The sequence below is a fragment of the Rhinolophus sinicus genome, linkage group LG13, assembly GCF_036562045.2.
Source record: "Rhinolophus sinicus isolate RSC01 linkage group LG13, ASM3656204v1, whole genome shotgun sequence".
Lineage (NCBI taxonomy): Eukaryota > Metazoa > Chordata > Mammalia > Chiroptera > Rhinolophidae > Rhinolophus > Rhinolophus sinicus.
The window spans coordinates 9788648-9805256 of record NC_133762.1 but is presented as its reverse complement, the minus strand read 5'-3'; the positions used below and the strand labels follow the sequence as shown (position 1 = coordinate 9805256).

Genomic DNA, 16609 nt, shown 5'->3' with positions numbered 1-16609 from the left:
AGGCGTCCCCTTACCAAACAGCAGACAACTTTGTATTTCGTTGTCACCATGCCTGCAGCATAGTTTTGGGCACTGAACAGTCTCTGACCATCTCAATATGTACTGAACAACGGCTGTTCAATTTGAACAAAGTAAAGAAGGAAAGCTCAAGGATTCTGTGAGGCCTGGCATGCAGCAGAAGGCTACCAATACCCACTGAATTGAATTCGATCTGCAAAGTCAACAGAGAAAAACTCACTCGGACAGGTTCTATGGGAGGAATCTCACAGCTCTCCCAGCACTTGCCTCATAACCACCACAATACAATCGATCCAATGATGAAGCATTTCGAAAAGTATGACACCACCTGATTTTATTTTACTATTCTTAGCAATTCAAGGCCGAGACAGTAACTTTTGCTCCCGGATACACGTTCTTTCTGGTAGGTCATGAGGACTTCAATGAAATCGCCTGATTTACACAGAGACGATGCATTATTTTGGCTAGAAGCCCCGTTCAGGAAAAGAAGGCATGCTAACGACACCGGTGCCCGCTGTACGGACGGGCAGAGACCTTGGGAGCTGCAAGGTTAGGCCAACAACCTACACGCGCCATCCCAAAGCGCTCCATTTGAGTAAAACCAGAAATGTCTGACAGCGCTGCTTTTGTGGGGAAGGACTTCTCGGAGAATCAAATTTTCTTCTCGATTTTTAGCCTCATTAGTTTGTATTTCCAATGTGATCAATATAGTCATTGAAATGCAGTTTTTCCTCAATTTTCAAACGCTGATCTGAATTAGAATTCCTAGCATCTTCACTCTTCGTCCACAGCTATCTTCCTGAGCAGAAAACAACAGAAGATGGAGCTGGTGGTGTGTGTTGCTCGGGCTGACACAGGTACCTGTGCAGCCACGGCTCCCCTGAGCCCATTCCCACACACACACTTCAGAGTGAGGCAGAGGGACCGGACCCTGTGTGTCCATGACCTTGGCTTTCCACACCATCGGCACCAGCCAATGGTGTCAGACTTGGACAGAACAAACTAAGTTTTCTGCTGTCCTTCCAAGAGAAAACAATCATTTTTTTTTTCCATGTGACCACTGAAAATAGTAAGTAAACTGATTTTCCACATACTTTTCCCCCAGGGGCCCCCTTAAGCCCTTTACCTTTGTGACAAAAGAAATCTCTCACTGCTGTGTAATTTTAGGGTGGTGACAAGTATTGACTCACCAAGTACCTACTGCATACCAGGCATTTTCTCTACACAACAAATCGATGAGGTATGTATCGTCCTCACATTACGGATGAGAAAACTGAGACTTCAAGGTTACACAGACATAAAGAAGCAGAATCCATTATTCAAATTCAAGTCTGATGCCAAAGGACACGGCCTATTTTATCGTGATGCAAGAGTCCTGCACCCCTTTCTCATAAACAAAGGAGGAGAGCTGTGTCCCTGCCTGAAAGGAGCTTAATGCTTGGAAGGAGAGGCCAGGGTGATGATTAAGCAAGAATAACAAGTTCATGAACCACGGAGGTGAGTCTCCATATAACACACACCTCAACCAGCTACTCCCATTGCCGTCAGGTTGAGTTCTTTCTATGAAGGCTGCAGGAAACCGAAGCAGTCTCTGCGTGTGTACACTCACGTATGCATTTCCACTCAATATATTTTGAATTTATACGATTAATATATGAAGTTAGAAAAAAAAAATCTTCATCTTTCTTTGAAGGGCAGCCAGGTTCATGACACAGGACAACGTCAGCAGAAACAAGTCAACTGAGTCAGGGAGGAGGCTCGGGGATGTTTCTGGCAGAAAGTGTTTCTTTTTAACTATTCTACATCTAACAGCTGGACAGCCACCAAGTCCCGGGAACTGCGATGAGAAGGTGAAGATGAGTAAGTGAGAGTCTCGGCCTTTCAGAGGTTTATAGTCTACGAGGGGGAATCAACCAAGCTGTAGGTAACTGCAAAGCAAGTCCAAGTGGGACAGGGTCTGAGAGAAACACACATGGTGCCACTGGTGGGAGGGGAGCAGCGCACTCCCAAGGCGGGCGAAAGCGGGAAGGTGGCACAAAGGAGGACCTTTCTGACAGGCAGCCTGCTCCCAGGGGTCCTTTGCTGCAAACCCCAGAATCCTCATGTGCAGCCCCTATCGTCCCTGATCGCGCACACACGGTACCTGCTACACGCCAGGCCTGCTCAGCGCTTTCCCAATACCAGTTCAGCTACTCACCTACAGCCCCCACGGATAGACACCACCATTGTCCCCATGTGCCACATGGGGACACCGAGGCACAAAAATATTAAGTAATCTGCCCAAAGCTTGGAAAGCTCCTAAAAGAGTGAATTTGGATCTGAACCCATTTTCTTGCTCTGGAATCCACCCCTGCACCCAAGATTTCCAGGTACCAGAGGCTTCAGGAGGAAACATGGGTACCGCGGATGAACGAACAGGGAAGGAATGACACACGACATTCAGTCAGGCTGTGAGGCTTGACACTGTGTGACCTCAAACTACCTCCGCGCCTCCATATTTACAGCATGAGGGAGCAAATCTCCTCAGGCGCTCAGAGTTCTCCGGCTGGAAGGCTTGTGGGTTTTACCAGGCAGAAGTGAGGAAGGGAGAGGGAGTCAGAAGAGATTCCAGGAATAGGCAAGTTTCCAAACCATAGAAATAGAAGCAGAGGGAAAGTTTAAGGGTTCGAATAATTACTGTAGACACAAGTTTCAGGAAGATATTCACTTGGCTACATCTAGATGCTTAGTGTTAGGATAAACCTGGGTTCAAACCTCTTTTCTCACTTACCAGCTATGCGGCCCGAGGTACATGACAACCTCTCTAACACTTTGAAATCTAGAGTCTTGTCTTATAAGTGAAAAGCTACAACTTAGAACAGTCCTCTCAAATGTGTAATACTGTCACACAAAACAACATACATAGCTTCATTTAATTTCCAATTAGACAGACAGGCAGATGTAGCAATATGTCTTTCAGTCAGAAGAATTATTTTAAGGTACGAATGTTGTGGTTCTCATTCATCAATCTGACCAATAATCCCAGCATTTTCCCATTTACTAAGCTAATTTACAAACTTCTGACAGTGTGTTGAGGTGGTTATGAATAAATGTCAATACAAACTAAAAATCGTAGGTTTCACAGTTCAACGATGGTGATGAGAATAATTTGGGATCCAAACTGAATTCTGTTTTCCAAGCTTAAACTTGCTGGGTCTCAGAAGAGAGATTACACTAACCTAAAAGAATACTATCCACTGCCTCTACCCATGTATACAGTCCTGATTCCTTCTTACCAGTCTCCTTCCCAGGGCCTGTGGAAAGGTGAGAAACCAGAAAGCTTGCACCCGAAAGGGAGTTATAATGCCACTACAAGAAAACACCATCCGCTGCTCTATAAAATCGCCCTCTGTGTATACACAGGGTTCATACCATATTCCAGCCCTTCAGCGTCACACACACACACACACACACACACACACAGCAAAAAGCCATGAGGAAGCAATTCTACCTTACTCAAAACCGGAAAGTGCAGAAGTGAAGTGTCTGCACAGAAATCTATCTAGAATTGCTAAAATGACTCTTTACTTGGTAAGGATGGGTGGGGATGAAAGAAGAGGGAGAGAAATGGAAGAACGTGACGGGTACTGTGCGCTGAGCAGCGTAGGCACGCACATCTCTTTCTGCTGCTTTAGCAGAAAAGCCTGTCAGAAAGTGGATGGGTGAACTCCTGTCAGCTCTCTCTGTGTGTAACTAAAATAAAACTGCGTATTAGAGGAGGTAGAATGTCAGGAAAGGCCATGAAATAGATATCTAGGAGGAGCCACCCAATTGTTAGCCCAGTATTTCCCCTTCAGACATTAACTCATAATCTGAAGGAGAAACTGAATCATCCTAGGTAAGCTGTGCCATAAATCTGGAATTTGTTTGATATGATTATAGGTGTTTTGGTGTTTTTCCAAACGAAAAACTGAGGATTAAAAGAGTGGAGAACTGAGGTTTTCCAGGATCAGTCTTTATTAAGTTGGAAGAGTTACTACTGACCAAGAACAAAGCCCCTCACCCTGCTATCTGGAAATCAACCACACAGGCTGGCAGGGCTACTGCTCGCTCACGTTAATGTTTTCTATTAGGCTCAAGTGGGTCGCAAGATTCTTTTTTAATCCTTAGAACCTTTCAGATAAAACATCTAGAGAAAAAAAAATCTACATTTTTAGAAACAAAGGTTATGTAACAAGGACCCGGGAATAAAACTAAAACCAGTGCATATGTACACATAAGACCTCTGACTGCCATCAATTAGCTCCAGAGACATGACTATTTGCAGAGGCCACTAGTCTCCTGCCTGCCTTTGTACACCCAAAACGATGTCCACATCTGCAAAGACACGGGGAGGGGAAACCATATCCAGTTCGATATAATCACCGCAATTTAATTTCTTTTTACATGAAAACAGAAGCTGCAGTAGAGAGAAAAGTAGCAAGGTTTTTGGCTGGTTTCACGGTGTTTTTCCTTCCACTCAATTTTCTGGTAACAAAAATCACAAGTCTTTTTAAAATAGGGAAGTTTGAAAAACCTACTGAGCTTCTTCTGAAGGAAGTACCCCCAGGGAATTTAGAGAGGGGAAGAAGAGAGATGAACTGTTAAAGAAACACAGCCTACACTTTAATTCCATTTTTTAAATTGCCCTTCTGAATTTATCCCATGATCAGGTCCAGTTCAGTTACAACAGAAATATAAAGTTATGGGGTGGGAGAGACCTGTTCCTAACGGAGTGAAAACTATGCTGGTGAGTAGATGTAGAGTCAGAAAAGATTAGGCTTAAATCTCACCCTCCACTGCAGACAGGTTGGGTTTTCCTGAGAAAGTCAGCCAACCTTGAAGCCCATTTGCTTGTGCACTACCAGCCTTCTGGGTTGTTAAAAAAACATTAGAGAAGTGGTAAACAAAGCACCTGACATAAAACAGGCATTGAAAACTGCTAGTTGTTGTTATTCTTAGCTATTAAATGCTCCTGTTCAGCTTGCTCCCGGAATACATGTCCCAAATACTGTAACAAAGAGTTTCTGCAACATGGCTCAGCGAAGCTTCTGAGCTAAATGTTGTTTCCTGCACCGCAGAACTGAAAAAATTAAGGCAAGGGCGGTGGAAGGGAATGCAGAATAAACAAAAACACAGCAAGGAGCACCTTGGTGAAAAACAAAAATCAAATGCTGATGGGCCTCTTAAAAGCAGCTAAATCGAGCCTTTTTTAGGCTCGCAGGTCAGGAGGTGTGTGCTCACGAGGCTCCTTATCACTGCCTGAAGCTCCTGTACCCATGGAAACGCAATATTGCCACAGATAAACACAACTGCCGAAGCATGACCCAAGAATGACTTCATTTCCTGCTAAGCTAAAAGCGGCCCACATCCCATCCCCGCCTTCTCTTCGGAGGATGAAACAATTGGGACTTTGTATGACCAGCTCTCCAAAAAGGAACCCTGCAAGTCCGCGCTGGGCCAGCCCCATTCAGACAGATGAGCTTCTCAGGGGAAGGCTGCCTTAGGAGTGAGAGGTGGACTGTCAGTCGTCGATAATACCTTTTCATTACTTCAGTTTGGCATCAGAATGCTTAGGAATTTGGTGTCTGAAGTGGCCATATAGGGTGAAAAACAATTTTCAGTCTTCAGACCCAGACTCTAACAGGAGATAGGATTATGTGCAGAGGCACACACGTACTGTGAGCTGTTGGTGGCCTGCTGGGAGACGTGCAAATTTGGGGGATGTGTACAACGGCTCTCTCTGTACAGGAGTATTGAAGCAGAGGGGGAAACAACAGCAGGCGTGTGAACTTGATCATGTACATTTTGGGGGAGAAGAGGGATAATTAACATTAAAATGTGATCTACTATATTCCAGCCTATTACTCTAAGCCTGTGTGTTTCTCAGCCTTTGATTCACTGTCATCCCCTCAACGAGAATTTTTGGACATTTTTTGCTATTTGCCCACCCATCCCATGAAATTTTAATACGACAGATATAACGCGTATTTGTATATGGACGTGTGCTTTACATATAAAGAGTAAGATTTTTTTGCTTCTCACACAAGAGCCGATTTTCACCCCCTTGAGGGGATACCACCCTCACTGCAATGCGTGCGCTAGGATCCCAGCACACACTGCGTCCATGGCTCCAAGGTGAAGAAATGTACAATTTCCACATAAGCACTACAACTGGGACAGTAGACCACAGTTATTTTTTTCCCTTCAACTAGTTCTCGCTTTGTTTCTCCAGGAAAGCCACTACAGATACTGACCAGTATTGGGACAGTAATTTAAGTTTTTTAAATATAAAATCACACCTGTCTAAAGACAGCCTGATAGCAGGAGAATTTTAGAATAGTAAAGACTATTAGAAAATGTTCAGTAAAAAATAACCTTGCTTTGGCAGAGAGAGAAAGGGTATCGGAAATCTCTGATTAGGCCAGTTTAAAGCCTACTACTTCTTTCCAGATGTGTTCTTCAATTTGGCCACCTTTGGGCATCTCCTGCTAGAAACAGAGCTTGGCTTCCAAGGACTAAGACACACTGTGATACAACTGTGGGACTACTTGTTGAAACTTGGGCTGTAAGTACTGATTTGGAATTAAGCCCAAAAGGACTTCTGATCATGGTAAATACCGTGTTTCCCCGAAAATAAGACCTAGCCGGACCATCAGCTCTAATGCGTCTTTTGGAGCAAAAACTAATATAAGACTTGGTCTTATTTTAATATAAGACCAGGTCTTATATAATATACTATAAGACCAGGTTTTACATTAATTTTTGCTCCAAAAGATGCATTAGAGCTGATGGTCCAGCTAGGTCTTATTTTCGGGGAAACCCAGTATGTTTTTCTAAAATAAAAAGGCTACTTTATAGAGAACCATCGCTTTGATGAGAAAGAAAAGACAAATACAAAAGAGCTGAGTCAAATGTTGGATCAATGAATGTTTGTAGTTTTCCTGTCAAACAGAACGCTTGCTGTGGATTTTAAAAGTAAATAATGGACATGCTGAAAAAGACTTCAATTTATACGAGATTCTACACCAAATCCTTCCACAAAAATATGTATGTAGCATCCACTGAACATCCTGTCTCATTTTCCATTCTGAAAGCATGGTTTGCTTGGTCTAAATTCACATTTAATTTATAAAAATGAATACAGTAAGATAGTATTGCATATTGCTCCCAAAATTATCTTCCAAGGATACCCAGATTTCCTTATATTACTTCTCAGTCTTTTATAGGTCTTAAAAAAAAAAAAATCTCAGCTTCATCTGTGAAGGAAAATCGTAATTTAGTTCAAATGGAATCTGGGGTTGGATTTGTTTTATAATAGAAAAATATGGCGATATTCTCATTTATAACAAAGGTAACGCCTTTTGTTTTTAGAGATGTATTTCCATTTCAGGCTGCATTTCATAGCAAATTATGTTCTTAAACCAGCCAATACATAGGTATTTGGAATGTAATATTTTATTATAAAACTTGTTTGTCTTTGTCTAGTGTTAATTAGTACAAAGATGGCTTATTTTCAAAAGAGAGGACATTGTTCTCATTCTTCAAAATGTTACTAAAAATTATTACATGTTAAAAGTAACATGCTCCCTGTAAAGCAAACAATTCAAAAGCAGATAAACAGAAAGTCAAAGTTTCTACCTAATTGTCCCCTATGATGCTACTAAACACACATACTTTTCTTTATTGAAAAAGGGGGATTGTACTATGTCTACTACCTTTTAATGGTAATAAGGCAAGAAAAGACAAAAAGCCTTTACAACTTCTTTATAATTAAACACACACATATAATTCATTGTAAGCTGCTCACTAGAAAAAAAAAAACAAGGAAAAAAGTGAGAAAATACAGAGGTAAAATAGTATCTTAAGTCAAAAAGTTTATTTTGTTGTTGTTTTTAAAGGAGACAATTTAGAAATGTCTCATTCTCCCCTCCAAACAATAAAAGGTTGCAGGCTTACATCAAGTAGCTGCCTTTTGAAGGTCCATCAATCATCTGGTTTTAGTAAAAACTAAAATATTACAAAACATTGACAGCGAAACACGCAGAGAACTCAGACAAATCAGAGCCAGCAATCTGCGTGAAACATGACATTAAAAGCAAGAACAAGACACAAAGCTCTTTTTCTTCCCAGTCAGCCAAAATGACTAGGAATTGCAGCACTGGTCCCACACGTGAGCAGAAAGCATGCAGAGACATCTGTCTCAATGGCAGCAGCTGCCAATAGACTGTGCACATTTATCCTGTGAGACGCACAGAGCAAGTACACACTTTCCAGGAAGAACCTTGACTAGTCTCACACTGCCCTCAGCAGACAGAAAGTCTGAGGCTGTCTGTCACTACAGCTAACTGACACACAGAAATCATCAAAGGTGGCTCTGGAAAGATGCCAGACTCCTGCCCCAAGCCCAGAATTCAACCCCGCATGTGCACAACCTTTCTAAAAGAGTGGCTTCTGAAAACCAGGACGAATTTGGACGCAGTAGACATCGAGTGTCAGGGCTTTCTAGAACAAGTCTGCTTAGCTGCACCAGGGAACAAAACAAAAATCCATGCCCTCGTGAAGTTGACACTTCAGTAGCGGCAGGTAGAAAATAAATGAGGGAAGTAAAATACATAGTGTGTTAGAAGTCAGTAGGTGCAATGGAGAAAAATGACACAGAGAAGGGGACAGGGACACAGAGAGGCAGCTGTGTGTTTATAAGGTGGACAGGAAAGGCCTCACCAAGGTGCTGGACCAAGTCTAAGACGTCCATAAACAGACCCAGGCAGGTTAATTCTAGAGTAAATCAGGAATATTAATTCCATAGACAAGAAATTCCAAACAAACTTAAGCCCCAAGTGCCCCATCCCTCCCCTTCCGCAAATTACTGCAGCAGGTGCAGCAGCTTAAAAAGAGAAGAGAACAGAAAAATCTCATATACGATAAGCAGAACAGTAGGGTCCACTCAGGAACCTCCTCTGCTTAAATCTTTTCCAGAACTTCTGACTCACGGGCACCCTGCACACGTACTGTCTCTAGTCCTCTGTCACCTCTGCTGTGATTAGGCATCTCACAGCAGCAGCCTGACTGAATTCAGGGGGACAGCAGCACATTCGGGCCAAAGGGAACAAGTTTGGGGCCCTGGCAGCATGACGGAGAACATGGGAAATGGGTTAGATCATAATCTCGGGGGGGGGGGGCGAACTGATGAGTGGAAAATGAAGGGGAAGGCAGGTATTAGGACCCCAGGCCCTGAGCAAACGCGTCAGGAATGATTTCTGAGGACTCGGATCAAACTACAGGACAGCAGCAGGGGGCCGTATCCGTTCTGGTTGGGACGAGGGTACCCAGAGTCCCCAAGTACCAAGAGGACACCCAGAGATGGGTGTTGCTGGAGAAGAGGGGGCACTGGGACATATTAAAGAGGGGTTAGGACAAAGGCGAGGGAAGAAATGTGAACTGGACTTCACACAGGTAGGCTGGAGGCAGGACACAGCTGGCAGGGACTCAGGCTGTGGCTGTCACACAAGTGCGGTGGCTGGTGACTATGAGGTGCCCCACCCCGACTTAAGGAGGTTGCCAGTGAAGGTGCAGAAGCTGCCGGGCATGTCCCTGGCCACCCAGAGACTGAATTCTGCTGGGACTTGTGACTGAGGGTGGCGGCTAGGGCACAGGGCTACATCCTTACATGTCTGTCCTTTCTCTCAGCGTTGCTTTACATTCACCTTCATTTGTGCTTTTTCGCTTTCCCTCTACACACACGCAACTCTGTCTCCCTTCCCCCCCACCCCAATTTTAACTCCTAAAGTGTTTCTAATTCAGGAAGAAATAAGCTTATAGAAATCACTCCCATTCGTGTCCTCTAAGAGCCCAGTCAGGACTGACTGATTGTACCTGGGTGAGGACCTTTTCTCCCCACAAGATAAATGCTCAGCAGTGGTGAGGCTGGAGGTCCCTGCCAGACAGCAGCCTTTTGCAAAGCTCCAGACAAGCCTTTCGGACATGGCACACATCACAGCAAACAATATGACTGGAGCTTTAAGTCACGAAGAAGGATGCTTAACAGTCTTCAGAAAAGGAACTATCTCCCCTGACCTTCTTGTTCGATTTCCTATCCCTAAAAATGGGGGGGCCACGGGGATATTCACACTCACTGCCAAGAATCTTTAAACCCTCTATTTTTCAAAATCATTTTTGCCAAGTAGGAGAACAAACACAGCTCGCAACTGTCATCACCCCAGTTCCTGAGCGTGGCATGCTTGCCAGGATTTGGTAGGTATCATACAAGAAGCTAAAAAACAGGCCATCGCATCCAATACCGTCAGGACTAGATACTGAAAGTACTTCATAAACTATTAATTTTTTACACCATCCTTTTCAACAGAGTAGAACCAATGTAATATAAAAATACTGGTAAAAAGAAATGTTTCAATAAGAACGAAATCCACTTTATTCTCTGAAGGAACTCGACTGTCAACACTTTTTAGGGGTTCCCCCCACATAGGCCCTCTTTTGTATTCTGATGAAAATTGGCCAACTGCTAACTTTGAAACAAGGTCAATTAAGGAAAGAAGCTCCTCTCCAAATACAAATCAATACACCTCAAATGCTGGACAGGTCAGGAGACAGTCATTACTCTACCAGCCTTTTCTGTGGTGACAGCAATGACATAATGACTTTATAAAGAATGTTTAATATGCAAACACTTTCCTTTTAATTCCATTACATTTATAAATGCAACAGTGATTAAACACTCCTTCCAGCATGAACTACAATTTCTTAATTTGGGGGAAGTTTGGCCTTTATGGAAGAGTTTTTAAGTCTGTCCCTCAGGGACACTGATGTATTACTGTGTGTCACGTCTGCTTCTGCCACTCTGATATTCAGAATCAAATCTGCAATCACACCACAGTATCCACCTGGGAACTTGTATCTTCCACATGTGCTGTACTCTCCCCCCAAATCTCAATATTCCAATAAATTACTATTTTTGCTGAACCTGATTTTCTTTATCTTTCGATTTATGACACTATTTTATTGCATTTATTTCTAGTTAGGGTCTGATTTTGGTGAAACAAGCAAGATATACACAAAACATTTTGAAATGCAGTTAAAAATGCCAACGTGACCACAGTTCTTTCACCCGGATTCATTCTTCCTGTCTCTCTACACTGACGAACACAGAGTGAAAGCGTTCAAGAACCAGTGAAGGGCTGGTCAAGAGTCCATTCACACACTTACCAGGAGCGATGGTCTCCAGCTTATTGGAACTGACCTTCCGGGTACTTGCGCAGTGATGGAGGGTGGAACCCGAAAAGACCAAGTAAAACACTACATCATCTTCAACTCTGTCCTCTTCGGCGAGCAGGACAGTGACCACACAATCGCCCTAGGAAAGGGGAAGACAGAGCAAGTCTGCATTAGTGAGGCTCCCCTTGAGAGTCTGTCTTTTACAAAACATCCGATTTGAGGGAAAATCAAACGTGTCGTCTACCCTGTGCCCCATTCTCGGACATTTATACAAATACAAACACTGATTGAGTGCTTATCTGCCAGGATTCTAGGCACTGAGAATACAAAATGACCTAAAAATAAGACCTCTGTTCTCTTTAAACTTACCTGTTAGTGGAGGTGGCTAGACACACAAATAAAGCAACAAAATAACAGTTGGTATATTCACTTGATAAGTGGGAAACAGGGAGAAATCCAGGAAAGTCCAAAACTAAGGCAGAGAGGATGGGGCAGGGATACTGGTGAGTTGCATCCGTATACTCAGAGTGCCCCTTAACCCGTGTTCCACTTGCAGCAACAATTCTCTAAATTCTACATCCGACAAATCACTGCCAAGTCCACCATTCTCCAGCAAGGGTGGAGAGCGTCTAACAGAGTTGGCCTGGAAATGGTCGGATGCAAAGAGCAAACGCTTGGACTTCAGACAAATCTGGGTTTAAACTTCATCCACAAAAACATTACTTAAAATCCTCTAAACCTGAGTTTCTCTGACTATATAAGTGGAAATAATACCTTCTCTTCTTACAACTAACACGTGAAAACTCTTGGACCACATTCAGCTCTCAGTCTATGATAACATTCTTTATCTAGTAGGATGGGAAGGTCACTTTTCTTACAATTTGTGTTTCCTGACCGTCTGGAATCCCTACCCTTCTTTATTCATTCACTCCCCCCGTCTCCCATTAAACCCTTGCAATCACACAAAAATCTTGGGCTAGTAACTTTGCTCAGGACTCTGCAACTACTCAGAAGTTAAAACATCTCTGTCCTTTATTTGCAAATATTCTTCTAACAGTTTTTATATGTTAAATTTTTAAATTGAGGTCAGTGGCTACATGATAAGCATATTCTATGAAATACTGTCCTAATCACCAATTACAAACATATCATTCATGTTGTAACCATAAACAAAAGATTTTAAAGCACTGAGGTTCAGTTTTGTATAGATCTTAGTAATGCACTATGGGAAAACCAAGTTACAGAAAGGCAGGCCGCATGAGCATTCAACAGGGGAGAGAGCGTTCGCCTTGTTAGAGCATGTTTCCCTTTCATTTCAGCAAAGCAAAGCCTACAGGAGAAGCATGCCACCCGGTGGCCACAGCTTACTGGGCCCAGTAGCAAAGCAAAGCAACAGGTGGTGTTTCCTAAACACCGAAAACAAAAGATCTTGAAGTCAAACCTAGAATCGAGTCTATTAACAGAAAAGGCTCCAATAAGGTTAATTCTAGAAACAGAGTTCAAAGCATTTCCCAAAGGCCTCAGTGTCTATTTCTTACGTTATCCCCACTGCCCTGTTGAATGAGCACGTAAGAAGTCAGAATGAACGACACATCAGCTGTAACGTACTATATAATACTATGAATGCTGGACTGGAAAGTTCCAAGGCACCCTAACACAATAAACAGCACAGCTGGTAAAACAGAAAATTATCACCGACTTCAGTCACAATTTAGAACTGTACTTTAGACTTGTGTATAAGTCCCTTTCTTGGAAACATATTTGTAAAGCTTAGACTGGTAAAATAGTATCTTTTGGACGGAAAAACCACAGCCAGTTAAAATGTCTGCAGCACACATGAGAAGACCCAATTTCTCAAAGTACTGAAATACCATTATAACCTGGGGGGGAAAAAAGAAAAACCAAAAACTGTAAATGAAAGTTCTAAAGTTTCATCCTTCAGAGCACGGGTTGGCCAACTATGACCCATCGGCCAAATCCCGCCCTCTCCTTGTTTTCGTATGGCTCACAGCTGAGAAAGGTTTTTACATTTCTAAACAGTTGGGAAAAAAATCAAAAGAAAACTGTCTTTCGCACGTAAAAATGATAGGACATTTGCATTTCAGCGTGAATAAATAAAGTTGTATTGGAACACAGTCATGCCCATTTGCTCACACCCTGTCTGTGGCTACTTTTGCACTAGAACAGGTCACTGAGGAGTTGAGTGGTTGCCACAGAGACAAATGGCCCTCAAGCCTAAATTACTTAACGTGTGGGCTTTTGCAGAAAAAAAGGTATTTTCACTGAGATATCTAACCCGGAATTCTAAGACTATGTCCTCCTTTTCTAGATTAAGGATTTCCTCTCAATGGGAGACCCCAGGTACTAGTGGTATCTGGAACCTCCTAACTGGGGACAGAGGAGATGGCTAATAGGCAGTTGGAATCCTTCTAACAAAGCTCTCAGTATCAACCTCTTTTTTCATTCCCAAAAGTAAAGAAGTTTCAAATTGCTTTCATAGCTTTGTTGAATAGTTTGTTTTTTTAGCATTAAGTCCAACTCCCCCAAATGTGAAGTAGAAGGGGACACAGAGGCCTCATTCACTTCAAAGGCACTTGAAATTTAGATTCCGAAGGCACTTGGAACTCAAGTACCTGTTTTCCTTGAAGGAATATCTCTGCATTCTGATAAAGTCTCTGAGAGCAAACATCCAAAATTCTTACTCTGCATTTCTACCACATGACTCCAAATTTACAGCAGGAGTACCAGGCACCTAGTGTTACTTCAGATGGCCTGACAGCTTAAGTGAGCAGTGGAGATTCAAAAACAAACCCGAGAAACAGATCTCAGTCAGAATTTTTGTGGAGGTGGTTGCTCTAATAGAATTACACCCTCCTTTAGGCAGACCCTTGCTAAGTGATTTTGCTGCTGCTCCAGCCCCGCAGATAAAAAGATAAATCAATCTGACTCCCCTATTAACAAGTCTGGCATGTTTCTAACTACAACAGATAAACTTATTAACAAGGGCAATTTGAAAGACATTCTTGATGGATATTTTAGTTTGGTCCAAGCCCAGGAAGAGAATGTACCTACATCTCCACTTCTCCAATAATCTAAACTCAAGAAACAGAGCGCTACCCTTACAAAGGTATTTTCATGTGTCTTCATGAATGAACCTGACAATTTTTTCAGGGCCTTAATTAGTTTTGCTGACAGATGACATAGGAACTAATAGGAAAGACAATCTACACTAGGCCCTATTTTGTAAACACAGGTGATCCCCAAAATATAAAATGCATTAGTCCTAAATGCCACCAATCAATCCATTTATTTACCAATAAAAACAGGGTTTTAAATGATAGCTAGGGTCTCAGTTTTCTCGTTTTAACTAATTTATACAGTGGTATAATAATGTATGAATAGCACGATAATCACCTTTCTATAAATTTAGTAATAAGTTAAAAAAATCCACCTAAGTCTCTAACCTGGAATTCTAAGAACAGACCTTTCCTTTCTAGATCAAGGATTTCTTCTCCACGTGAGGCCCAACTTCGCACTTGGAGACACTCCATGACCCGAGATACTAGTTACAAACGGGGCCTTCCTTTAACTGGGGACAGTAACTTGATCAGGGCAAAAATAAAACAGCGATGAGAAAGGCATCTGAGGGGCCGGAGAAAGTGAACTGCAATGTGGGGGTGGGTGGGAGGGACGCAGACTTGGAAAAAAGCTGTTACACGGAGATCAGGGAAGTGAGACAGTTAGGAAGGTTTGTGAGGGGTGAATGGTACAAGAAGGGCTGGCCCTGAGGTCTTAGAGGGCAAGGCAGTGTCTGCAATAAGGTTTTTGAAGGTGGGCGCCAGCAGCAGCAAGGTAATTGCAGTGGTACGCTAGACCTGGCTCGTACAGGCTCATTAGAGCTGATTGTTGTATTTTCAGGAATTTTGCAAGCCAGGTATCTTGTTAAATAAATGCAGCCATTAAAAATTAAACGACATAAGCTTATAATTAAAATGTTAAAGACAAATGTAATAAATACTCAAAACTCATCACTGTTTCATTATTTTTATCACATCCTAATATTATCTATGCTCTTGAGGTTTGCATCTATTGTGTCTACATGGTAGGAATTCTATTATAAAGGTGTGACTGCGTATCTTTTACCAGCACGCATCCTCTGCCAACATTGCACCCAGTGATGTGGCATAGATAGCATGAAGCAAACCATTATGGGAGTATTTACACAACTGAAATTGGCAAATGTTACAAATCCGAGGCACCCCTCAACCCCCACCCGCCCTTTTTAACCATCACATCATCAAGAACAGGTCAGAAGGTGGCAGAGGGAAAAGGGGAGAATTTCCACAGGGAAATCAAGGGTTTGCCATGGCAAGCCCAGTCAAAAGGGGTCATGGTTTATGAGGCATAAAAGTGGAGGGCTTGCTACCGTGTTTCCCCGAAAATAAGACTGGGTCTTATATTAATTTTTGCTCCAAAAGACACATTAGGTCCTTAAGACGCATATTTTTAGGGGATGTCTTGTTTTTCCATGTACAACAATCTACATTTATTCCAATACAGTCATGTCACTTCTGTAACATCGCGGTGACGTACTAAAGCCGCCCGTCTGGCTGACGATCTCAACTGGGGCTTCTTTTTAGGGTAGGTTTTATTTTTGGTGAAACACAGAACGAGAGAAGAAAAACAAGTACAAAGCATCTCAGGTTCTGGAAAACAAGTGCTGCCATAGTCCTGCTCACCAGAGGTCACTATTATCACCACCTTAAGTCACCGTGTTTCCTAACTTTCCAACTTGGCTTATAACTTGTTACCACAGCACAGTGGTTAAAAGGATGGCATGTCACTTTCTCGCTGTTTAACCTGGGGGAACGTTAAATTCTCTGTGCCATAAGCGAGGTCAACCATACTTCCCTCATGAGGTTGTTGTAAGAGTTAAGTGATTGACAAAAGTAAGGCAGCTGTACCAATGCATGGCACATAAGTGTTCAATAAATGACAGTTATGATACATTAGATGGAATGTAGAACAGCGGCAATGGACAGCATGGTGACTAGAGTTTGAACCTGGTAACAATACCGCATTGTATATTTGAAAGTTGCTGAGAGGGATCTTAAAAGTTCTCACCACCAGAAAATAACTTTTTAACAATACGTGGTGATGGATGCGTTAACTAAACTTACTGTGATTTCACAGTGTATGCATATACCAAATCATCGTGTCGTACACCCCAAATACAGTGCTACATGGCAATCATATCTCAATAAATAACGATTATTCACCAGAATGTAAGCCCCATGAGAGCATTTTTATTCACTGAGATAGCTCCTTTGTCTAGAATAAC

The 16609-nt window shown here is 42.5% G+C and overlaps 1 protein-coding gene across 14 annotated transcripts in view; it reads right to left on the bottom strand.

Annotated features, from left to right (window-relative positions):
* AKAP13 (A-kinase anchoring protein 13) overlaps positions 1-16609 on the bottom strand; it is a 253965-nt gene that overhangs the window by 154436 nt on the left and 82920 nt on the right. For all 14 annotated transcript variants that reach the window (XM_074317388.1, XM_074317391.1, XM_074317390.1 and 11 more), the window contains exon 3: positions 11260-11407. In XM_074317388.1, the coding sequence (XP_074173489.1) occupies positions 11260-11407 (148 nt within the window). The remainder of the gene's footprint in view (positions 1-11259; positions 11408-16609) is intronic.